We start from the raw sequence: 26,466 nt of genomic DNA on the forward strand, positions 1-26,466 counted from the left end.
ATTCCAATATCCAATTATCCCAGTATACCAGCACCCCCAGTGTCCCATTATCCCAATATCCCACTATCCCAACACCCCCAATGTCCCATTATCCCAATATCCCAGTATCCCAGCACCCCCAGTGTCCCATTATCCCAATATCCCACTATCCCAGCACCCCCAATGTCCCATTATCCCAATATCCCACTATCCCAGCACCCCCAATGTCCCATTATCCCAGTATCCCACTATCCCAGCACCCCCAGTGTCCCATTATCCCAATATCCCAGTATCCCACTATCCCAGCACCCCCAGTGTCCCATTATCCCAATATCGCACTATCCAAGCTCCCTGATGTCCCATTATCCCAATATCCCAGCCCCCCAATGTCCCATTAACCCAATATCCCAGTATCCCACTATCCCAGTTCCCCAGTGTCCCATTTTCGCTCCAGCATTCCATGTTTACCTGGTGGTCTGGCACTGCAGTGATTGGTCCTGTGATCTGTTCTCCATATTCTGGAATTGTTTCAGTGGGGGCTTCCTTATAATCATCTGGGAATTCTTCATAATAAGGATATTCATAATAATAACTCTCTTCCAAATTCTGTGAAGAAAACATTAACCACTTAAGCACAGCTCGAGGAGGGGGGAGATCAGGCACGTCCTCGATCGGTAAGCGACAAACAATTTCCAAAAATATGGGGGAACATAAGGGGAAGGGGGCTATGGGAGGTGGTGGTGTAGGGAGGTGGATTGGATGAAGGATATGGGGCTGGTAGATGAGGGGAGAAGGAGGCAGGAGAAGGATGGGGAGAGGGTTGGTGTGGAGGGGTAGAGGGAAAGGGGCAGGTAAGGGAATGAAACTGGGGAAGAAGGGAAGGGTACTGGGGCTGGAGAGGGGGTAAGGGGAGGGAACTGGGGGAAGGGTACTGGGCAAGGGCAGGAGGCCAGCTGAGGCCAGTGGAGTAAGGAGGAATGAGTCTTCTCCGTCCAGCGCCACAGAAAACAGGGCAGAATTCTCTGCTGGGCGGGCGGGCCCAACTCAATCTCTGGTGGGCGGGGAGCCAATCCCCACCGGAGAAGCGGACCCCGCCGCCATTTTATGTGGGCGGGCCTATTAAGGCCCCTCCAGCATGGCGTCCGGCGGGAAGCGCTATGCTCTCCCTATGCGGGCAGGGGGGGATTCCCCAAAAGCAAGAGCGCACATCTCCCTGAGGCTAAGTGCTGCCTCAGGGAGATCACTGACAGCTGTTCAAACATTAAAAATAGAAAAATAAAAAAATCCTTAACATGTCCCCCCTCATGTGACAATGTCACACGAGATGGGACATGGTAATAAATTTCACTAAAACGTTCTTAAAGTTTTTTAAACCCCACATGAAACCTCATCCTGCCAGTGGATGAGGTTTCATGTTTTCTCTATTCCCGCCGGGGCTCCTGGCCTGCTCGCTAACTTTAAGGTTGGACAAGCAGGTCCTTTAATTGTTTTAATGACCCTGTCAGCGACCTCGATTGGCCATTGACAGGTCGGCGGGCCCGCAGCTGATTTGGCTGTGCCCCCGCCTTCCTGAAAATTTAAATGGGGTGAGATGAGGTCAGGGGATCCCTCCCGACATCATCCTGCATCATTTTGCGTGTCGGCGAACAGGCCCCGCCCCCTGCTCACCAACGGCAAAATCCAGCCCAATGGTAGTGAGGCCTTTTCTTCCCTGAGGCCCTTTTAAGGAGCTGTCAGACCCGGAAGTCGTAGTCCCAAGGTTTTGCAAACTCCCAACTGGGGCACTTGAGGAAAACATTTGGGAGTCAGAGTCGGAAACAAGGCCTGAGCTCAAATCAGAAAATAAACCACGGCCAATTTAACCAGGCACAGACATACAAACCTTGGCCCTGCTAAACCGCTATTAATGTTCTCATTTTAAAACAGGCCCAAGAGGTTACATTTAAGCCCGAAGTCTTGAGCAAAAATCTACTTAAGGCCTCTTGGTATATTTGAGGCTCATGTTCTTTCACAGGAGATCCACAGAGACTAAGGAATGATCCTAAATATTTACACAAAGCATTTTGAAAAGCTGCCCTCTCTCTGTAAACATTGGGAAACAGAAGGCCTCAGGCTAATGGAATGTAACGATTACATGTGGCAGGATCACAGGGAGTTCAGTTCCTTCTCTCCCTCTCTCGGAGAGCCACGTGCGGATGGGCAGTAAGGTGGAAGCAAGCTGCTGGAGCTCAGTGGCACAAAGAGACCCTCATTAATTTAAACAACCTTCCCCCACTCCCCTCCCCCCACTAGGTTACTAACTCTCCAGCACTGTCCTGGAACCGCGCACAATGGATTAATTTCCAGGACATTGCCAGGAGTAAAAGCAAAATCACGGGGCAGCTGAAGTAAAATAGACGTGTTTATTATTTAATTTTCTTTATATATTTTCCTTTATTAATTAGGAGATTGAAATCACACTGATTTGCAGTGTTAAACTCACAATGCAATTTGAGTGCACATCCTGAGCTGTTGATGGAAGGCTGCCTGTGTCAATTGGGACCATGGTAACTAGATCCATTCCTGACACATACCCCCCACACAAATACCCCCTACACAGATACCCCCTACACAAATACCCCCCACACAAATACCCCACACACAAATACCCCCCACACAAATACCCCACACACAAATACCCCACACACAAATACCCCACACACAAATACCCCACACAAATACCCCACACACAAACACCCAACACACAAATACCCCACACACAAATACCCCACACACAAATACCCCACACACAAATACCCCACACACAAATACCCCACACACAAATACCCCCTACACAAATACCCCACACACAAATACCCCACACACAAATACCCCACACACAAATACCCCACAAACACCCAACACACTAATACCCCACAAATAAACACTCCACACACTAATACCCCACAAATAAACACTCCACACACAAATACCCCCCACACAAATATCCCCCACATAAATACCCCACACACTAATACCCCACACACTAATACCCCACAAATAAACACCCCACAAATAAACACCCCACAAATAAACACCCCACACACCAACACCCCACACACCAACACCCCACACACCAACACCCCACACACCAACACCCCACACACCAACACCCCACACACCAACACCCCACACACCAACACCCCACACACCAACACCCCACACACCAACACCCCACACATAAACACCCCACACATAAACACCCCACACATAAACACCCCACACATAAACACCCCACACAAAAATACCCCACACACAAATACCCCACACACAAATACCCCACAAATAAATACCCCACAAATAAATACCCCACAAATAAATACCCCACACACAAACACCCCCCACACAAATACCCCACACATAAACAGCCTATACACAAATAGCCCATGCATAAATACCCCACACACACATACTCCACACATCCCCACACACACATACCCATCACATGACCATCAGATCCATACCTCCACCCCACACATTTCAAATTTACAAATCCCAAATAATGATGTCGGATTCCTTCCTCGTGCTTCCACGCTGCAGCCCAGGGTGTGTGTGTGTGGGTGGGTGGGTGTCATGCGAGGGGGCGGCAGGATGGAGGAAACTTGCAAGAGCCATTGACTGACCATGGATAGGATTTTGCGAATATAGTACACAGGGCCAAGAGTTGGAAACGATTATTTCTCAGTCCCAGGCAGACCTGCACCTCCACAACCCCAACCCACAGTCACATTAAGCAGGGCAGCCAAGGCAAGGGATTGGCCTGGAGTCTCCTGGAATTGGAGATTAATTTCCTGACTATGGATGTAAATACCCAGGAGGGTGGACACAAGGGACATCACAAATAGTCCACTGACATTTTCATTTTCTTTGAATGGTTTCCATTATAAATTTAAAAACATAGCGACTGGGGAAAATGGGATGAGTTTGAGTCAGTCAAACAGCCTATCAGGTAAGAGTGAGTCTCTCTCTCTCTCCCTAATTGGAGTGTGGGGACTCCCACACATTTCCCTCATCCTGATGACAAAGCCTCCTGGGATATGGCCAAGGGAGAATTGGTGACCCCACAATGTGGTCGCTCGGGACGATGGGATTGTTAGTCTGCTCAGGCACTGTGGCACCAGAAGACCAACTGCGAGGTCCATCACAAACTGCTGAAAGAAAGAACTTACGTCATAGTCATCAAAGTTGGGATCCTGAGACTGTGGTGAGTCGGGTAGGGGATTATCACAGTCAGGGCTGTAATGTTCACAGTAATCATAAGCTGCTCTGTGATCAGGTACGATCAGGAGTTGCTGGATGTCGCCCTGTAACAAGGACAAAAATTATGTCAGTGACAACGGACCAGAAAACAGAGAGGCCTGGCAAACATGGACTAGGCCTCAAATATTAACAATATTAATATTATTATATTAACAATATTCCTTTCATTACAGCATTCCCATTGTTTTCTGTACAGTAATTTAAATGCAGATTTCCAGCATAGAATCTTACAGCACAGGAGGAGGCCATTCAGCCCATTGTGCCTGTGCCGGCCCTTTGACAGGTCTATCCAATTAATCTCACTCCCTCTGCTCTTTCCCCACAGTCCTGTAAATTTCTCCTTTTCCAGCATTTCTCCAATTCCCTTTTGAAAGTTATTATTGAATCTGCTTCCACCGCCCTTTCAGGCAGCGCCTTCCAGATCACAACAACCTCACTGTTGTAAAAAAAATTCTAAACTCCCCTCTGCTTCTTTTACCGATTCTCTTCAATCTGTGTCCCTCTGGTTACCAACCCTCCTGCCGCTGGAAGCCTCAATCCAATCAGCTCACATCCAATCAGCTCTCAGTGTGTAGGCAAGTGCAGAGGCCATTTTACAGACAGCACAATGGCATAAGCACAGATCAGATCAATACTGTCGTCAGTTAATCTGAAGATGTTTGAGATCTTGGATCTCCGCATTCCTCCAATTTTGACCTCTTGAGCATCCCCGAGTTCCATTGCTTCACTATTGGTGGCCGTGCCTTCAGCTGCCTGGGCCCTAAGCTATGGAATTGCCCCCCTAAACCTCTCTGCCCCTCTCTCTTCCTTTAACTAGCCTTGGGAGGTGGTGGCGTAGTGGCGATGTCACTCGACTGGTAATCTGGAAATCCAGGGGTGATAATGCTCTGGGGACCTGAGTTTGAATCCCCCCATTTGAATCCAATAAGAATCTGGAATTAAAAGTCTAACGATGTCTAAATGTCTAAAATGTCTAAAATGTCTAATGATGACAGTGAAACCATCGTCGATTATCATAAAAACCCAACTGGTTCACTAATGTCCTTTAGGGTAGGAAATCCGCTGTCCTTACCTGGCCTGGCCTACATATGACTCCAGATCCATAGCAATGTGGTTGACTCTTAAATGCCCTCCAAACAAGGGCAATTAGGGATAAGCAATAAATGCCAGTCTAGCCAGCGATGTCCACATCTAGTGAACGAACAACAAAAAAAAAAGACCCTCTTTTGGTCACCTGCCCTCATACCCCCTGACGTGTGGTCACCTGCCCTCATACTCCCTGACGTGTGGTCACCTGCCCTCATACCCCCTGACGTGTGGTCACCTGCCCTCATAGCCCCTGACGTGTGGTCACCTGCCCTCAAACCCCCTGACGTGTGGTCACCTGCCCTCAAACCCCCTGATGTGTGGTCACCTACCCTCATACCCCCTGACGTGCCTCGATGTCAAACGTTCGTCCGATTTATGCCCCTGAGATGTCCTTTAGGAACATCCTGTTTCGTTAAAGGTGCCATATCAATGCTGGTTGTTGTAGAATGGCCAGGACACCAGGAGAATAGCTTCAGGCGACCCTGAATCAGAGATAGATTGGGTCCTGCTTTTGGGGATTTAGGGTCCAGTCCATTCACATTAATGAAGAGACTTTACTATCAATATTAGTGATTGGTGAGAATTCAGAGCTGCTTCAATCTCAGAGGAACAAGATCCTTCCCACATTCAAAATCTTCTCAAAACCCCAGCTCTTCAAACACACTTTGTCCCCGAGATCACAAAATTACAGAATTTTAACAGCACAGGAGGCCATTCAGCCCATCGTGTCTGCACTGACTCTCCAAACGAGCATTATAACCTAGTGCCATTGCCCTGCCTTTTCCCTGTACCCCTGCACATTGCTTCTGTTCAAATAATCATCTAGGGTCCTCTTGAATGCTTCGATTGAACCTGCCTCCACCACACTTCCAGGCAGGACATTCCAGACCCGAACCACTGGTCGTGTGAAAAAGCTTTTTCTCATGTCACATTTGCTTCTATTGCAAATCACTTTAAATCTGTGCCCTCTCGCTCTTGATCCTTTCATGAGTGGGAACATAATCTCCCGATCTACTCTGTCCAGCCTCTCATGATTTTGAACATCTCTTTCAAATCTCCTCTTAGCCTTCTTTTGTCCAAGGAGAACAGTCCCAACTTCTACAATCTATCCTCATAGCTGAAGTTTCTCATCCCTGGAACCATTCTTGTAAACCTCTTCTGCACTCTCTCCAATGTGTTCACATCCTTCCTATAGTGAGGTGTCCAGAACTGTACACAATACTCCAGCTGAGGTCTAATGAGTGTCTTTTATAAATTCAGCATAACCTCCCTGCTCTGGTACTCTATGCCCCTATTAATAAAGCCCAGGATACTATATGCTTTATTAACTGCTCTCTCCACCTGTCCTGCCACCTTCAATGATCTATGCACATGTATACCCACGTACCTCTGCACCCCCTTTTACAGTTGTAACCCTTATTTCATATTGTTTCTCCATGTTCTTCCTACCAAAATGCATCACCTCACACTTCTCCGCATTGAACTTCATCTGCCACCTATCTGCCCATTCCACCAACTTGTCTATTTCCTTTTGATATTCTATACTGTCCTCCTCACAGTTCACAACACTCTCAAGCTTCATATCATCCGCAAACTTTGAAATTGTCCCCTGCACACCAAGTTCTAGATCATTAATATATATCAGGAAAAGCAAGGATCCCAATACTGACCCCTGGGGAACTCCACTACAAACCTTTCTCCAGTCTGAAAAATATCCATTAATCATTACTCACTGTTTCCTATCACTCAGCCAATTTTGTATCCACATTGCTACTGCCCCTTTTATTCCATGAGCTATAACTTTTCCCACAAGTCTGTTATGTGGCACTGTATCAAATGCCTTTTGAAAGTCCATGTAAACCACATCAACGGCATCACCCTCATTAACCCTCTCTGTTACCTCTTCAAAAAACTCCAGCAAGTTTCCCTTAAGAAATCCATGCTGGTTCTTCCTAATCAACCCATATTTTTCCATGTGACTACTAATTCTATCCCAAATAAATGTTTCTAGAAGCTTCTCCACTACTGAAGTTAAACTGACTGCTCTAATTGCTGGGCTGAGACTTACAACCTTTTTAGAACAAGGGTGTATTGTTTGCAATTCTCCAGTACTCTGACACCTCTCCTGAATCTAGGGAAGACTGAAAGACTATGGCCAGTGCCCCTGCAATTTTTACTCTCACTTCCTTCAATATCCTTGGATGCATCTCATCCGGTCCCGGTGCCTTGTCAACTTTAAACACTGACAGTCTATTCAACACTTCCTCCTTGTCAATAATGAACCCTTCAAGTGACAGAGTTTCCTCATCTGTCACCATGGCCTGGATAGCATCTACCTCCTTGGTAAAGATGGACGCAAAATATTCATTTAATACTTTATTGAGTAGTTATAATGGGGGGCTTTAATTACCCAAATATATAGTGGGACAGTGATAGTGTAAGAGCAGAGAAGGGACAAGTGTTCCTAGATTGTGTTCAGGAGAATTTTCTACAGCAGTATGTGTCCAATCCAACAAGAAAAGACCTGGTTCTTGGAAATGAGGCGGGCCAAGGAGATCAAGTGTCAATGGGGGCACATTTAAGAGACAGTGATCATTGTGTCACAAGGTTTAGGATGATGATAGAAAAGGACAATGGGAAATCCAGCCTAAGAATAATGAACTGGGGGAGAGCCGACTTCAGTGGGGCAAGAACTGAGCTGGGCCAGATAAACTGGAATGAAAGACTGGCAGGAAAAACTGTCGCTGAACAACGGGTCACCTTCAAAAAAGAAATGATTCGGGCACAGTCAAGGTACATTCCCTCAAAAGGAAAAGGTAGGGTGAACAAATTCAGAGCTCCCTGGATGAAAAAGGAGGTTGAAATTAAGATAAAGAAGAAAAGTGCGCTTGTGACAGGTGTCAGGTAGAAATACAATTGAGAACCAAGAGGAATACAGAAGGTTCAGACAGGAGGTGAAAAAGCATATTAGAGAAGCGAAGAAGGATTATGAAAAAAGACTGACAGCCAACATAAAGGGGAATCCCAATCTTCTATAGACAAATAAATAGTAAAAGGGTGGTAAGAGGAGGAGTGGGGCCAATTAGGGACCTAAAAGGAAATTTACACATGGACAAAGGGGCCTTGGTTGAGCTAGCATCTCTCTGTAATTTCTCTGCAGATTTGTTCTTCTACATCCTTCTCACTAGTTGGTGGTCTATTGAATACACCGAGCAATGTAATTGCACCCTTTTTGTCCCTTAGCTCGAGCCAAATTGATTCTGTCCTTAAACACTCTGGGACATCCTCTTTCTCCAGCACTGCAACGCTCTTCTTAACCAATACCGCCACCCCTCCTCCTTTTCTTCCTGCCCAATCTTTCCTGGACACCTTGTTCCCAGGATTATTTAACACCCAGTCCTGCCCTTCCTTCAGCCAGATCCCTGTTATCACCACAACATCATAGCCCTAACAGCACTGTGGGTGTACTTACACTACAGGGACTGCAACGGTTCAAGAAGGCAGCTCACCACCAGCTTCTCAAGGGCAATTAGGGATGGGTAATAAATGCTGGCCCAGCCAGCGAAGCCCACATCCCGTGAATGAATAAAAAAAACATGGCACCCTGCGCCTGTACCTCAGCAATCTTATTTATCATGCTCTGCGCATTCACTTACGTGCAGTATCACCCTGATTTAGACTTCCTGGCCAGAATTTTATGGCCCCGTCACAGTGAGGGCAGGCCTGTAAAACTTGGGGAGTCGTCCTAAACTCTACTGACTTCGATAGGACTGTAAGCACCCACTGGCGTAAAATTCCACCCCATTACTTTCTCCCTTACTCTGACTCCACCAATTAACTTACTATTCTCTATTCTAGTGCTATCCGTCTCTCCCAGTATTTTATGCACCTTGGTATTACTTTCTAATACTCTTTCCTGGTTCCCACACCCCTGCTGAGTTAGTTTAAACTCTCCCTGTCAGCACCAGCAAAATGCCCTGAAACTCAGTCCCAGCTCTGTTCAGGTGCAACCCTTCCAGCTTGTACAGGTGCCATCGCCCCCAGAGCCAGTCCCAGTGTCCCAGGAATCTAAAGCCCTCCCTCCTGCACCATCTTTCCAGCCACGCATTCATCTGCCTTATCCTCCTATTTCTATACTCACTGGCACGTGGCATTGGGGGTAATCCGGAGATTATTACTTTTGAGGTCCTGCTTGCTCATTTTCAACCTAGCTCCCTAAATTCCGATTGCTGGACCACATCCCCCTTCCTACCTAAGGACCAATGTAGACCATGACCTCTGGCTGTTCACCCTCCCCCAGAAGAATGTCCTGCAGCCACTTGGTGACATCCTTGACCCTGGCACCAGGGAGGCAACATCCTGGAGTCACATCTACGGCTGCAGAAATGCCTGTCTGTTCCCCTAAATAATGAACCCCCGTCACTATTGCTCTTCCTTTCTTCTCCCTCTCCTCCTGTACAGTCGAGCCGCTCGTGTTGCCACATACTTGGCTCTGACTGCACTCCTCTGAGGAACCAATGCCCTCACCAGCACCCAAAACGGAAAACCAATTAGCGAGCAGGACCACAGGGGACTCCTGCACTACCTGCCTGGTTCTCTTGGACTGCCTGGCAGTCACCCATTACCTTTTGTCTGCATGCTCCTAGCCTGCAGTGTGACCATCTCTCTGAACGTGCTATCCATGAAGCTCTCACCCTCGCAGATGCACCACAGAGACTCCAGCTGCTGCTCAAGCTCCGAGGCCTGGAGCTCAAATATTTGCAGCTGGCAGCGCTTCCTTCACATGTGGTCTTCCAGGTCACCAGTGGTGTCCAGGACTTCCCACATATTATAGGATATACATTCCACACAACCGAGCTGCCCTGCCATGTCTTAACTTTGCTTCCCTTACATTAACTTTATTTTACTTTGGTTTATTACATTACTTTATTTTACTTGCCCTGACTTTCCCTTATTCCTAGTGTTTCTTACTCAAATCCAAGTAGCTACTTCTTTAAAAATAATACGCTTTTCTAACTTACAGCTATTTGAAGAGACTCCCTAACAGCAGTTTCTTACCAGCCAATGAACTTACAGTTTTCCTGTGATGTCACTGTTTGATATTTTTTTCAAACTCAGCTCCGAAGGTGAGGTTTACACCCAGGTCTGTTTCTGCTCAGCTGCTCCTGTTCCCAACTTAGAATAATCCCGATGTACACCACACTTGTTCGCCCTGTGCACCAAGTTCCCACATCATCCTAATTCGTTACTCGGTCTCCGTCTCACTCTGGAGTATTCGCCTGTCTCCGCTGACTACACTAACAATCACTTTCCCAACAAAAACAGAGAAGTAGCCGGGTGTTTGCTGGCATCCTGTACACACGAGTAGATGCTGGAGAGCAGCCTTGCCCAGCCCCTTTGGAAGCCAGTGGGCAGCACACGTCTCTGAAGGTCATGGATTCAAATCCCACTCAAGGAAACGAGGCCCAGATTTTTGCTCTCGGGTCAGGTTGAAAGAATTCCTGGCTTTGTGAACCCAACCTTTAAAAATGGCTGCCCAGGAGTTGAATTTTTAAGTCCGGGTGTGGGGGTGTGGGGGGGGGGGGGGGGGGGTGGTGGGGTGGGGTATGGGGGAGGGGCAGGGATGTTGCGTTAGAAGATGGGCGGGCGACCCTGTGAAGGATGCGGAGTGTGGAGGTAGGCTGGGCAGTAGGCCTACCTCGGGGCTCCCTCCTTGTGTCCAACGTTTAAAAATGAAGATTAAAACATGAAACAGGCCTCCAGCCCTCACCCTCCCACACACTCCCTGTGCCCCATCCCATGCCACTACCACCACCACCACCCCCCCCCCCCCAACTCATTCCCTTTGACAGCTGCTTCTGACAGTTTTGACATATGATTTTGACAGGTCTGTTGTCAGTTCCAATGAGCTTGAGAGTTAATGAGTTTGTGCCCTTTTTACAGACATTCATGCCTACTTTTAACAATTTCAAAGCGTGCCTGACCTCCCACAAAGGTCACCTGGAACCAGTTCCAAAGGGGTACCCAAACTAACCCACAAGGTTCAGACCTGCTCTTACCTGGTCTAATCTATACATTCTGGGTTTCACACTCCTTGCCAACCAAAATCCCATGACAGTGGTGCCAACTGGTGATTTAAATGACCAACTGCCTGCGTGCTGCCCCCAGGAAATTGGGAAGTGCTGTGTTAGGGGGCAGGGCCTGTGATGTTTGGGAAGTTCTGCAATTTACGTCACAACAGAGAGGCAAAAACCTGGGCCTGAAGCACAAAATCTAGGCTGACACTCCCAGTGAATTAGTGAGGGAACTGTCGGAGGGTCAGTACTGAGGGAGCGCTGCACTGTCGGAGGGTCAGTACTGAGGGAGCGCCGCACTGTCGAAGGGTCAGTACTGAGGGAGTGCTGCACTGTCGGAGGGTCAGTACTGAGGGAGCGACCCCTGTCAGAGGGTCAGTACTGAGGCAGCACCGCACTGTCAGAGGATCACTACTGAGGAAGCGCTGTACTGTCAGAGAGTCAGTACTGAGGGAGCACTGCACTGTCGGAGGGTTATTACTGAGGGAGCACTGCACTGTCAGAGGGTCACTACTGAGGAAGTGCTGCACTGTCAGAGAGTCAGTACTGAGGGAGTGCCGCACTGTCAGAGAGTCAGTACTGAGGGAGTGCCGTACTGTCAGAAGGTCAATACTGAGGGAGTGCCGCACTGTCAGAGGGTCAGTACTGAGGGGGTGCTGCACTGTCGGAGGTTCAGTACTGAGGGAGTGCCGCACTGTCAGAAGGTCAATACTGAGGGAGTGCCACACTGTCAGAGGGTCAGTCCTGAGGGGGTGCCACACTGTCAGAGGGTCAGTACTGAGGGAGCACCTCACTGTCGGAAGGTCAGTACTGAGGGAGTTCTGCACTGTCGGAGGGTCAGTACTGAGGGAGTGCTGCACTGTCGGAGGGTCAGTACTGAGGGAGTGCTGCACTGTTGGAGGGTCAGTACTGAGGGAGTGCTGCACTGATGGAGGGTCAGTACTGAGGGAGTGCTGCACTGACGGAGGGTCAGTACTGAGGGAGTGCTGCACTGACGGAGGGTCAGTACTGAGGCAGTGCTGCACTGTCAGAGGGTCAGTACTGAGGGAGTGCTGCACTGATGGAGGGTCAGTACTGAGGGAGTGCTGCACTGATGGAGGGTCAGTACTGAGGGAGTGCTGCACTGACGGAGGGTCAGTACTGAGGGAGTGCTGCACTGTCAGAGGGTCAGTACTGAGGGAGTGCTGCACTGACGGAGGGTCAGTACTGAGGGAGTGCTGCACTGAATGCTGGTGTAAATCAATTGCATTGATGTTCTCTTTTTAAGGAACTCTGCTTCATGTTAAATAACTGAATCTCTGTCCTTCCCCCAGCTAAACTGTCCTGTCCTCCACACCTCCTGTTTCTTGTCAAGAATTTACTTTTTCCCCAGTCCCTTTAAGTGAGACCCCCCACGTGGGGAGAGACATGGCTGTGAGCTTCAGACACAATGATGTTGTGCAGCTGCAGCTCAAAGCTTTTCATTTCGAAAACCTGAAAGACAGCTGTGATTGGAGAGCAAACTGATCTGAGCAATGCAGTAACAGCTGCAGGCCACAGTCAAAACAAGGAGAGAAATTCCACCTGCGCCAACATGTGTCACCTTCTCTCTGTTTTATCAAAATCAGTCAAACCAAAACTTCCTGTTTGTGCTCCTCCCAATCTCCAAATCCTCCAACTTGCACACTCTCCCTCCCTGAAACCACATTGCCAATCAATTCTACTGTCACTCAGCATCGTGGCTGGGTGCGGGATGTTGGAGTGTTGAGTGCTGAGGGTTGATTGTTGAGGGGTGAGGTGTGAGTACTGGATGCTGAATGGTGAGGGTTGAATGTTTGGGGTTGTGTATTGAGTGCTGAGTGATTCAGGCAGGTAGGGTAGTGAGCAGGGTGGCCAACATTGGTGCAGACTGGCATCATGTCATTGTGGCTCAGTAATGAAAAGGGGGTTGTTAAATATTCAGCCTTTTCAAGAATCCTTTCCAAAAGATTGAGTGCTTAATAATCATTTAACTTCATGTTATTTATCGCGTGACGATATATCAGAACACGTGAAACCAAATGGATTCCATAAACCAGACAAAGCAGCAACAACTGAGGAAAAGATGGAGAGAGAGGGAGACAGGCAGAGAGCGCGACAGTGAGAGAGAGGGAGAGCGAGAGAGTGGGAGGGAAAGAAAGAGAGAGAAAGGGAAGAGAGAGAGAAATTTGGAGCTGAGTGAAACAGGAAACTGTAGTGGTACAAAAAGAAGAAGAGTGGTAGATTGGAAAAATGTGTGAGGAGAGGGAGAGCGAACGGTGAGCACAGAGAGAGAGGATGGGGAGAGGAAGAATGAACAGGCACGAGGAGAGCGAGAGAGAGAGCGGAGAAAGGGAAAGTGAGAAAGAATGAAAGGTGAAGAGGAGGGTGGAGGGAGAAGCAGAATGAGGGAGAGGAGGACAAAGTGACTGAAAAATATCTCAATAATTCACAGAAGTCACAAATGTATTTCCTTGGTGTGGAATCAGATGCAGTGTAACATTGTACAAAAACCAGCTGCAATAGGATTGAATTAAAACCAAACGCCATTTAAAATGGACACACATCCAAACTCAGTCACACCCCAGAAACCGGGTGGAACAACAGACTGCGACTCTGCGTGCAAGGAGCAGCACACACAGCCAGCACATTACCTCAATTCATCATTGCAAACCTTTCTAAAAGGTGCTTCCTTCAAAAATACTGACTGCTCACAGGGAGTCAGGTGGTGCACCGTGTTGGAAAGCTAATTAAAACAGAAAATGCCAGAAATACTTAGCCAGTCGGGCAGCTTTTTTGGAGAGAGAAACAGAGGCCGGGGTTTTCTGGTCTCTTCCGTGAGGTGAATCGTCACGGACAGGAGGGAAAACTTGACAGATCAACCAAAGGCCCATTAACTTTGGCAGGAGTTTCTGGTCCCATGGAGGGCAGAACCGGAAAATTCCGGCCAGAGGTAACGTTTCAGACCTGTGACCTTTCCTTAGTTAGAATTGGAATAGGTTTTGAACAAGTGAAAGGGGGAGGGGTATGGGGAAGAACAAAAGGAAGGTCTGTGATAGGAGAGGGTCAATGTCAAAACGATTGGTGGTGCAAGACCAAAGGGACAAAGGAAGAAATAAAAGATGTGTCTAGAGGAGGTGTGAATGGCAGGATCAGGAATCGCTGCCTTATGAACACAAAGTAAAGGAAATAAGAGAGAAACAAGAGTGAAAGAAACAAGCCAGCCAAGAAACACAGAACAATATGGAGACAGAGGTCAGGGTCTAAAATTGTTGATCTCTGCGTTGAGTTTAAAAGGCTGCAGAGTGCCGAGATGAAAGATGAGGTGCTGTTCCTCGAGCTTGTGTTGAGCGTCATTGGAACACTGTAGCAGGTTGAGGACAGAAAGGTCAAAGTGGGAGTAAGGTGGAGAATTCAAATGACAAGCGACAGGAAGCCCAGGGTCACGCTTGCGGACTGAAGGGAGGTGTTCCACAAAGCAGTCACCCAGTCCGCTTTTCATCTCCCCATTGTAGAGGAAACCTCGTTGTGAGCAGTGAATACCGTGTACTAAACTGAAAGAAGTACAAGTAAATCAGTGTTTCACTTGGGAAGGAGTGTTTGGGGCCTTGGATGGTGAGAAGGGGGGAGGTAAATGGGCAGGTGTTGCATTTCCAGCACTTGCATGGAAAGGTGTCGTGGGAAAGGGGGATGTGTTGAGGATGACTGAGGAGTGGACCTCGGCCACTCTGGAAGGGAACAGTCCCTCCGGGCTTCTGAAAGGGGCGGACAGGGGAAGGTGACATTCTGCTGGAGGTGGCAGGAATGATCTGCTAGAGGATGATCTGTTGAATGTGGAGGCTGGTGGGCTGGAAGGTGAGGACAATGGGAAACCTATCACTGTTCAGGGATGGAGAGGAAGGGGTGAGAGCAGAAGTGTGGGAAATAGATTGGACATGGTGGAGGGCCTTGTCAATCACGGTGGGGGAATTAATAGTTGAGGAAAAAGGATGACAAATCAAAAATGTTGGCATGGAAGATTGTATCATCGGAACAGATGCAATGGAGAAGGAGAAATGGAATAGAGTCCAACAGGAAATGGTTGTGAGGATGTGGAGTTAACTCCACAAGATAGTCATTCTCCTGACACTCCTCTACAGCTGTGAAACCTGGGTGACATATCATCGACACCTAATAAAGCTCGAGACATCCCATCAGTGCTGCCTACGGAAGATCCTATGCACTACCTGGATGGACAAACACAATCATCTTCCAGGAAGCAGGCATCCTGAGCATAGAGCAACCATTCTTGTGGGGCAACTGCACTAGACAGGCCACTGCATCCGAATGCCAAACACTCGCCCTCCGAAGTGTGCTCTCTACTCCCAGCTCGCAACTGGTCACAGGTCACAGGGCGGCCACAAAAATGTTTCAAAGATACCCTGAAAACCTTCTTGAAGGTTGACTCTGACCTCAAGAGCTGGGGAGAGAGTACCTTGGGCCATCCATGATGGCTTCACCAAGGTATCACTGATGAAGGCTGAAGACACGAGAGCAAGAAGGAAGCTCAAGAAGGTGCACAATGCCTCATCAAGCACAGGCTGACCAACAGACTGACCCATGACTGACTGTGGATGCGGAATGTGGATTTATTTTCCTTCTTAGTTCTGCATCTTTCTTAGACAGTTACATCCCCTTTTCCACTTCCTTGCAATGACTTCACTCCTATCTTGTTCAGCCCTTCTCTCTCTTTCTCCCCCCCTTTTTTCTCTCTCTCTTCCTCTCTACATTAGGACTCCTCACTCTGAGGGATCGCCATTAGGTTGGTCAAGGTAGCTGTGGGGGTCTGTTCTGAATTTAGTTTGTGGTCTATCCCCAGAAATGGAGACAGAGAGTTAAGAAAGGGAAGGGAAGGGTTGGACTATGTGAAGGTGAGATAAGAGTGACAAGTGGAAGCAATGTTGGTGAAATTTTCCAGTTCAGGGCGAGATCGGGAGACAGCACTGATACAGTCATCAAGGGAGCAGAAACAGAGTGAAGGAGGCGGGCTGAGGAAGACTGGACTAAAGTGTTCCACACATCCCACAGAGAGGCAGACCAGGACCCATTGGGTGATACGAAGAGTTAGAACACAACTCACACAATGCATTATTCTACTGCTAAGGTGTAGCTATGTCCCTTTAAGGCCTAGGGTCAGTCAAAGCAAGGGATCTATAACACTCAAAAGTACTTGAAAGTTTCAGATTGCAGGTGAGGTGCTTTCAGCAGAATGGCTGCTCCTATCTGCCCAGGATTATTACAGAGCTGCAGAGTACAGGAGTACACACCCTTGGGTCAGCTATTAATTGTCGCTCCACAGAGTTTCCTTGTGATTGAAAAAATGTCGGTGTTTATGCATTTTTTTTGACGCCTCACACAAAACCTCAGTATAGAAATATGTGACAGCCTGTGAGAGCCTGTGTGACAGCCTATGAGTGACAGCCTGTGTGTGACAGCCTGTGAGTGACAGCCTGTGTGACACAGCCTGTGTGGCACAGCCTGTGTGTGACAGCCTGTGTGTGATACAGCCTGTGAGAGCCTGTGTGACAGCCTACGAGTGACAGCCTGTGAATGACAGCCATGTGACACAGTCTGTGTGACACAACCTGTGTGTGACAGCCTGTATGACACAGCCTGTGTGTGACAGCCTGTGTAACACAGCCTGTGTGTGAAAGCCTCTGTGTGACACAGCCTGTGAGAGCCTGTGTGACAGTCTATGAGTGACAGCCTCTGTGTGACAGCCTCTGTGTGACACAGCCTGTGTGTGACAGCCTGTGTGACACAGCCTGTGTGTGACAGCCTGTATGTGATACAGCCTGTGAGAGCCTGTGTGACAGCCTATGAGTGACAGCCTCTGTGTGACAGCCTGTGTGTGACAGCCTGTGTGTGACACAGCCTGTGTGACACAGCCTGTGTGTGACAGCCTGTGTAACACAGCCTGTGTGTGAAAGCCTGTGTGTGACACAGCCTGTGTGAGACAGCCTGTGTAACACAGCCTGTGTGTGAAAGCCTGTGTGTGACACAGCCTGTGAGAGCCTGTGTGACAGCCTATGAGTGACAGCCTGTATGTGACAGCCTGTGAGTGACACAGCCTGTGCGTGACTGCCTGTGTGTGACAGCCTGGAATAAGCCTGATAATATGAAGGGTGGGCAAGAGCAGGAGAACTCCACCAAAGTCGGATGAACATTGCATTTCAGAATTGTTTTATAGCCACAGAAGGTGAGAAGTTTGTAGGGTGACAATGGCAGTCTGAAGATTACAGCATTGAGAGTCTCGATGGCGGTGTGACGATTACAGCCAGCCAATTACAGCATGGGAATTACATAACGACAATTACTGCCAGGCAATTACAACGTGATGATTACAACACGGCGATTACAGCTTGATGATGACGTGATGATTACAGCGTGACAATTAGAGCCAGGCAATTACAATGTGACAATTACAGCCAGGCAATTACAGCATGGCAATTTTTTTAAAAATCATTCACGGGATGTGGGCTTTGCTGGCTGGGCCAGCATTTATTGCCCATCCCCAGCTGCCCTTTGGAAGGTGGTGGTGAGATGCCTTCTTGAAACGCTGCAGATTAAAGGATAACGATTGCAACATGATAATTGCAATGTGACAATTGCAACGTGATGATTACAGTGTGACGATTACAATGTGGCGATAACAGTGTAATGCTTACAATGAGACGATTACAACATGACAAATACAGCCAGGCGATTACAGTGTGGCGAATAGAGCCAGGCAATTAGAGTGTGGCGATTACAGCATGGTGTTTACAGCATGACTATTACAGCATGGTGGTTACAGCGTGGCGATTACAGCATGATTACGTGATGATCTTAGCCAGGTGATTACAGCGTGATGATTACAGCATGACGATTACAGCATGATTCTTATAATATGATAATCACAACGTGACAATTATGTGATGATTACAGCGTGACAATTACAATGTGCCGATTACAACATGACAATTACAGCCAGGTGATTACAATGTGGCGACTACAGAGTGATGATTACAGCGTGACAATTTGACAATTGCAATGTGACGATTACAGCATGGCAATGACAGCCAAGCAATTATACCATGGCGATTACAGCATGATGATTACAACATGATGATTACAGCGTGATGACTACAGTGTGATGATTACAGCCAGGCAATAACAGTGTGATGACTACAGCATGATGATTATAGCGTGATGATTACAGCATGGCAATCAGAGTGTGGTGATTACAGTGTGGCAATTACAGTGTGACGATTACAGCATGACGATTACATTGTGGTAATTACTGCATGGTGATTACAGCACAGTGATTAGAGCCAGGCAATTACAGTGTGATGATTACAATGTGACAATTACAGCCAGGCGATTACAACAAGATGGTTACAACGTGACGATTACAGCCAGGGAAGGAGGTGGCATAGTGATATTGCTAATGGTCCGGTAATTCAGAGACCCAGGGTAATGCTCTCTGAACCTGGGTTCGAATCGCGCCATGGCTGATGGTGGAATTTGAATTCAATGAAAAAATTCTGGAATTAAAAGTCTAATGATGACTATGAAACCATTGCCAATTGTTGTAAAGACCCATCTGGTTCACTAATGCCCTTTAGGGAAGGAAATCTGCCGTCCTTACTTGCTCTGGTCTACATGTGACTCCAGACCCAGAGCAATGTGGTTGACTCTTAAATGGTCTCTAAACAAGGGCAATTAGGGATGGGCAATAAATGCTGGCCTAGCCAGCGATACCCACATCCCAAGAATGAATAAAAAGGTTGATTACAATGTGGCGATTCCAGCATGATGATCACAGCGTGATGATTATTGTGTCATGATTACAGAGTGGTGATTATAGCATGGTGATTAGAGCCAGGCAGTTACAGCATGATGATTACTGCGTGACAATTGCAACATGACGATCACAGTATGGTGATTACACCATAGCGATTACAGTGTGGCAATTACAGCATGACAATTACAGTGTGGTGATTACTGCATGCCGATTACAGCGCAGTGATTAGAGCCAGGCAATTACAGTGTGACGATTACAATGTGACAATTACAGCTTGGCGGTTAGAGCATGGCGATTACAGTGTGATGATTAGAGCATGATGATTGCAGTATGACATTACAACATGATGATTACAGCCAGGGGATTAGAATGTGGCGGTTATAGGGGGACAATTATTGTGAGGCAATTATAGGGTGACGATTACGTGACAACAATAGCATGACGATTACAGCATGGTGATTCGAACGTGGCGATTATAGGGTGACAATTACAATGTGAGATTTACAGCATGATGATTATAGCATGACAATTACAGCCAAGTGATTACAATGTGACAATTACAGCCAGGCGATTACCGTGTGGCAATTACATCATGACAATTAAGCGTGACGATTGCAACGTGATGATTACAATGTGGCGATTACAGAGCGGTGATTATAGCATGGCGATTAAAGCGTCATGATTACAGCAAGGTGATTACAGCGTGGTGTTACAGCATGGTGATTATAGAGTGATGATTACAGCATGGTTAGTATAGCGTGGCAATTGCAACATGACCATTACAGCGTGGTGATTATAGAATGATGATTACAATGTGGCAATTGCAGCATGACAATTACAGCGTGGTAATTTTACAGTATGACGATTACAGAATGATGATTATAATATGGTGATTACAGTGTGGCGATTACAGCGTGACGGTTACAGAGTAACACTCGAGTTGCTATTCTATTGTTTGAATGGATCGAATAGCTTCCTCTGTGCATCAGCAGGAAACCCCATTTTCATGCATAAATGTGAGCTTTGCAGAAGGAGGCCATTCAGCCACTTGAGCCTGTTACACACGAACAGCAGGAGGCTATTCAGGTCCCTCGAGCCTGTTGCACAGGAACAGGAGGAGTCCATTCAGCCACTCGAGCCTGTTACACAGGAACAGGAGGAGGCCATTCAGGCCCCTCGAGCCTGTTACACAGGAACAGGAGGAGTCCATTCAGCCCGTCGAGCCTGCTCCATCTTTAGATCATGGCTGATTTTTATCTTAACTCCATTTACTCACCCTAGCTCTCTATGCCCTAACACCTTTAATAGCTCAAAAAGATCACTCCGCAATCTTCTAGACTTGAAGGAATATAAGCCGAGCCTGTGCCTGTTCCTTGTAATTTAACCCTATTAGCCCCAGTGTCATTCTGGTGAATCTGGGCTGCACTCCCTCCAGGCCAACATCTCCTTCCAGGGACAGTGCCCAGAAATGGACCCAGTTACTCCGGACGGGGTCTGAGCAGAGCGGAGTACAACCGGAACATCTCTTCCTCCCCTTTGTATCCCAAGATCTCCTGGCACAAAGGCCAACATTCCATTCGTCTTCCTAAATGCTGTTTCTACCTGTCCAACAACTCTCAATTACTTACTGGATTCCCAGATCTCTCCTTCACAGCTCCTAGTCTCACCATTCAGAGAAGAACCTCCAGGGGATTTGCACAGGGGTGTTAGGGGACAGACTGTTTTGTAACAATACAACTGATACTCACAGGTTATAAATTGGATTGAGCGTGTATTGGGTTGTGATCCCTGTCCCCAGTCAGGCTGGTGGAGGTAACTGATGGGCTTAATGCCAGCATCATCAAGCTCTCACCAGGGTGGGTGAGTCCTCTGACACTCTCCAGCTTTATAAGATGCTCTCTGGACAGCAGCACAATCCTGAGTGGATGTGACAGGGGTGTGAGTCGGCGACGGGTGTGAGTCAGCGACGGGTGTGAGTTGGCGATAGGAGTGTGAGTTGGCGACGGGTCTGAGTTGGCGATAGGGGTGTGCGTTGGCAACAGGGGTGAGTTGGCGACGGGTGTGAGTTGGCAACGGGTGAGTTGGCGATGGGTGAGAGTTGGCGATGAGTGTGAGTTGGCGATAGGGGTGTGCGTTGGCGACAGGGGTGAGTTGGCGACGGGTGTGAGTTGGCAACGGGTGTGAGTTGGCGATGGGTGTGAGTTGGCGATAGGAGTGAGTTGGCGACGGGTGTGAGTTGGCGATAGGGGTGTGAGTTGGTGATAGGGACGTGAGTTGGCGATAGGGATGTGAGTTGGTGATGGGTGTGAGTTGGCGATAGGGGGGTTGGCAATAAGCGTGTGAGTTGGCGACGGTTGTGAGTTGGCGACGGGTGTGGGTTGGTGACAGGGGTGTGGGTTGGTGACAGGGGTGTGGGTTGGCGACAGGGGTGTGGGTTGGCGACAGGGGTGTGGGTTGGTGACAGGGGTGTGAGTTGGCGATAGGGGTGTGAGTTGGCGATAGGAGTGTGAGTTAGCGACGGGTGTGAGTTGGCGACGGTTGTGAGTTGGTGACGGGTGTGGGTTGGCGACGGGTGTGGGTTGGCGACAGGTGTGAGTTGGTGATAGGGGTGTGAGTTGGTGACAGGTGTGAGTTGGCGACGGGGTGTGAGTTGGCGACAGGGGTGTGAGTTGGCGACAGGTGTGAGTTGGCGACAGGTGTGAGTTGGCGACAGGTGTGGGTTGGTGACAGGGGTGTGGGTTGGTGACAGGGGTGTGAGTTGGCGACAGGGGTGTGAGTTGGCAACAGGGGTGTGAGTTGGCGATAGGGGTGTGAGTTAGTGACGGGTGTGAGTTGGTGACGGTTGTGAGTTGGTGACGGGTGTGAGTTGGCGATAGGGGTGTGAGTTGGCAACAGGGGTGTGAGTTGGTGACGGGTGTGAGTTGGCAACGGGTGTGAGTTGGCGACGGGTGTGAGTTTGTGACAGGGGTGTGAGTTGGCGATGGGTGTGAGTTTGTGACAGGGATGTGAGTTGGCGATGGGTGTGAGTTGGCGATGGGTGTGAGTCCATGGAGCAGATTTCTGCCCCGTTCAGCATCGCATTAAGGCCTAATTGGTTATCAGGAGGGTCTTTGGGGTCAGTGAATATTTGACAAACGGCTTCAAGGGCAGAATATGATGTAACTCAGGGTTGTGCTAAGAGCATTCATCGGTAAAAGGATTCCTGTCTCCAGGGCTTTGTAAACTGGAGTCTTCGTATCTGTGGATGTGGGAGTGGGAGGGGGTAGTGGAAAGGAAGCAAGGGGGAGAGAGGGAAAGTGGATCGAGCACAGGGTGGAGCAGAGATGGGAAGGGGGAAGTGAATGAGGTCTTGCAAAGTGTCACGAATTACTGGGGGTCCCTGGGTAATGTGTCAGTATTTGCAGGGGGTCCCCGAGGAGTGTGTCATTATTTACAGGGGGTCCCCGGGGTGTGTGTCAGTATTTGCAGGGTGTCCCCGAGGAGTGTGTCATTATTTACAGGGGGTCCCCAGGGAGTGTGTCAGTATTTGCAGGGGGTCCCCGAGGAGTGTGTCATTATTTACAGGGGGTCCCCGTGGAGTGTGTCAGTATTTACAGGGGGTCCCCGTGGAGTGTGTCAGTATTTACAGGGGGTCCCCGTGGAGTGTGTCAGTATTTACAGGGGTTCCCCGGGGAGTGTGTCAGTATTTACAGGGGGTACCTGTGGAGTGTGTTAGTAAGTCAGTGTGACAGTAGTCCCCGAGAGTGCGTTAATATTTGTAATGTGTGATGCATGTGTGAACGAGGGTATCTGCCAGTCCGTGTACCTGTCTGCGAGATGACTGTCTGGGCCTGTTTGCCATGCCCACCCTGAGTTGAAATAAAATGTGAAACAAAAACAGAAAATGCTGGAAAAGCTCAGTGGGTCTGACAGCAACTGCAGAGGGAGAAACAGAGTTAACGTTCCGAGTCCGTATGACCCTTCTTCAGAGCCCGAGTCACACAGACTCGAAATGTTAAACTGTTTCATATTTCAAGCGTCCACAGTGTTTTGCTTTTGTCTGAGTCCCAAACGTCCAGGCTGGTAACAGTTCTTCCCTGAGGCAGAGGCCGGGATTTTCCGGCCCCATGGTTGCGGGACACACCACGGGCAGTGCGGCGGCCCAGCCAATAGCCCATTGGCTCTCGGTGCGACTGGACGATGCTGATGGGCAGAAACCCCCGCCCAGAATGCGAACGGAAACAACAGCAATGAAATGGAGAATGAAAACAGGCTGCTCTGGAAATACACAACAACAACTTGAATTCGTCTAGCACCTTTAACATCCCAAGCTGCTTCATTGGAAACTGAGAAGGGAAGGTGGGGCATAAACTAAGTGAGGGGGAGGCGGAGACAACAACAGGCAAAGGTCACAGGTCATAAAACAAAAACAGAATTACCTGGAAAAACTCAGCAGGTCTGGCAGCATCGGCGGAGAAGAAAAGAGTTGACGTTTCGAGTCCTCATGACCCTTCGACAGAACTTGAGTTCGAGTCCAGGAAAGAGCTGAAATATAAGCTGGTTTAAGGTGTGTGTGTGGGGGGGCGGAGAGATAGAGAGACAGAGAGGTGGAGGGGGTTGGTGTGGTTGTAGCGACAAACAAGCAGTGTCGCTACAACCACACCAACCCCCTCCACCTCTCTGTCTCTCTATCTCTCCGCCCCCCCACACACACACCTTAAACCAGCTTATATTTCAGCTCTTTCCTGGACTCGAACTCAAGTTCTGTCGAAGGGTCATGAGGACTCGAAACGTCAACTCTTTTCTTCTCCGCCGATGCTGCCAGACCTGCTGAGTTTTTCCAGGTAATTCTGTTTTTGTTTTGGATTTCCAGCATCCGCAGTTTTTTTGTTTTTATCACAGGTCATAGTTCATCATGAGCTGGGAATAGGATTTTTGACAAACCTTTTTGGGTTATTCAGACAGATTTCACAAAGTGAAAGACAGAATGAAATCCATCCATCCATGTGAATTTTATTAGAGTAAGACGGCCTCGGGAGTGATGTTCACATTGGGATTTCACTGCAATTAAACTGAACTTGTACAGTTTGGCACAACCTCTACAGCCATGGAGCACAGCTGGTCCTCTTTAAACTCTAATTCATATCCAGCAAATCGGCCAGTTGCAGTTTTTAGTTCTGATGCCGTTTACTGATGCTTCCAGTTACGCTGATGCCAATTTGTGGTGCTTTCCTCACTCGCTAAAATGACCCTTTGGCAAAAACCGGCCCTCACCCTTCACTAAATATATACAGCAAAAGCTGGATTTCTGCACACCTCAGATTCGTGCTGGAAGATGAGTGTCTGTTATTCTATAGAGTTTTACACATACACTTCATTGGCATCAGGAGAAGGGGGGTCTCGAGTTAAAAATTCTCAGGGAGCTTATCCTCAAGCGTCAAAATACTTGGCCAGATGTCACCACTGACCCTTCCCTCAGCCAACATTCCTCCCCCCCACAACCAGGAACAGACAATCCCTCGCACAGCTGCACGCAGCAGCTGGCGGGTTTGATTGAATAGGAACAGACACCAAACTTCAGTGTTATCTGTTGTATGTGAAATATCCTCAGATGTTTCTGAGAGATGTGATACAACACAGAACAGGTCTCTCATCTACTGCTGAGTACCAGGACCCCCTGGAACCCTGCTGGCCTGGGACAGTGTTGCTGAGTTAGGCGAAAAGCCAGGCTGTTCAAAGGTAACAAACTGAGGGGGAGATCGTTGACTCATTTACTTTGAGGGTCTGGTCAGCTCAACTCAGCTCCGTCCCATCACCCTGCTTTCTGTTGTCAAGTTAGCCGTTCCAACAACCTAGCGTAATCAGGGGACAGATGTTTGGCCCAGCTGAATGCTCCAGCCTCCATTACCATTGGCCCTTAGGGGTAGGTGAGCACTGAGTTCCTGTCCGGAGAGACGCACTCCTAGTTCCCATTCTCTAGTGCGCTGCAGTGTCCACACTGTATGGAGAATAGGGGGCGAATTTCCATAGGACAGTGGCTCCCAATCAGTGACTGAGATCTGACTGGAACCCTCACCTCAGCTCCTGGTTATAGTGAACAACTGAGATAATCTCCAGGAAGATCACCCATTCCCGCTGAGCACTGGAGCACGGAGGTCAGGGATTATTCAAGGGAATCGATAACTTGAAGCTCAATAATAGGCTCAGGTTTGCCAGCAAACTGGTTTTGGGGGAAGAGAACACAGACATCAATAGACCCTGGGCCTTGAAATTAACACAATGTGGGCACAATCCACTGATTGAAGACGGATTCAGGACTAGAGGGAGCAGTGGAAACTTGCTTTACAATTCAAGCAGAGAACATCAACCTGACTGAATGACAACAACTCCCTCAAGTCTACTTCAAAACTGAAAAATACTTGGAACACCTCTGGTTTCTGCAATGGGGAAAGATGTTTATTCGAGTTTCTGTTTTGTCCATGCACACTGAGCTCAGTCCTCAAACCGGCTGGATATATTGTTAAAATATTCCTGAAGCTCAAAGGATTTTTTTTCCCCTGCTTGCCAAACTGAGGAATTGAACAAACCTTGGTGTGATGCAGCTGAAATAACCAGGAACCAGGATTCTCTCTGACCCTCAAGAGGAACAGCATTAGCCATTCCCACAGCACTCACTCACTGGGCTCCTAAAGGTTGGGCTGATGGACTGGGCCAGAAACTAGGGCCTGTTGCTGGTCTTGGAAGGGAACAGGAAAGGGGCATCTCCCAATGTAGAATGAGAGATTATTGCAGTTTAACAGCTTGAGGAGGGCAGTGTAAACTGTATAAGAGAGAGAGGAACCTGGAGATTTCCCAGGACAATAGTCAATCTCTGGGGGTGTGTTTCTGGTTGGTGTGGCTGCTGCTGACTCTATGTCTTCTAGATGGAGCCGGATATGTTCCTGATTGGGTAGCAATTGCACCAAACAGGAGGTCAGTGTCATTCTAGCTAACACACAGTCTCTGTGAGCTCCTGAACTGGGTTCCACCACCTGAAGCAAATGAAGAATTTTTTCCTAATTCTTTCCCTCATTTGCCCCTTTCCCCCTGGTTTTTGCCTCTTGGGAAATTACAGTCCCAGACTGTGGACCTCACAAGTTGGAATGACTGTCTCTTTCCCGTTGTGTCACACACAGAGGGGTGGGGGGGGGGAGAACGGGGGAGGGGAGGGTCTATGGGACAGGA

At 48.3% G+C, this 26,466-nt stretch overlaps 1 protein-coding gene across 4 annotated transcripts in view; it reads right to left on the reverse strand.

Annotated features, from left to right (window-relative positions):
- Nucleotides 1-26,466, reverse strand: part of col5a1 (procollagen, type V, alpha 1) — a 367,061-nt gene that overhangs the window by 135,382 nt on the left and 205,213 nt on the right. For all 4 annotated transcript variants that reach the window (XR_005943793.1, XM_041193587.1, XM_041193586.1 and 1 more), the window contains exons 5-6: nt 4,188-4,322; nt 448-585 (exon numbers count right to left, since the gene is read on the reverse strand). Coding sequence is in view for 3 of the 4 variants with exons in the window: in XM_041193587.1 (XP_041049521.1) it covers nt 448-585; nt 4,188-4,322 (273 nt within the window). In the remaining variant the exon portion in view is untranslated. The remainder of the gene's footprint in view (nt 1-447; nt 586-4,187; nt 4,323-26,466) is intronic.

This window comes from Carcharodon carcharias, chromosome 8 (assembly GCF_017639515.1).
Source record: "Carcharodon carcharias isolate sCarCar2 chromosome 8, sCarCar2.pri, whole genome shotgun sequence".
Lineage (NCBI taxonomy): Eukaryota > Metazoa > Chordata > Chondrichthyes > Lamniformes > Lamnidae > Carcharodon > Carcharodon carcharias.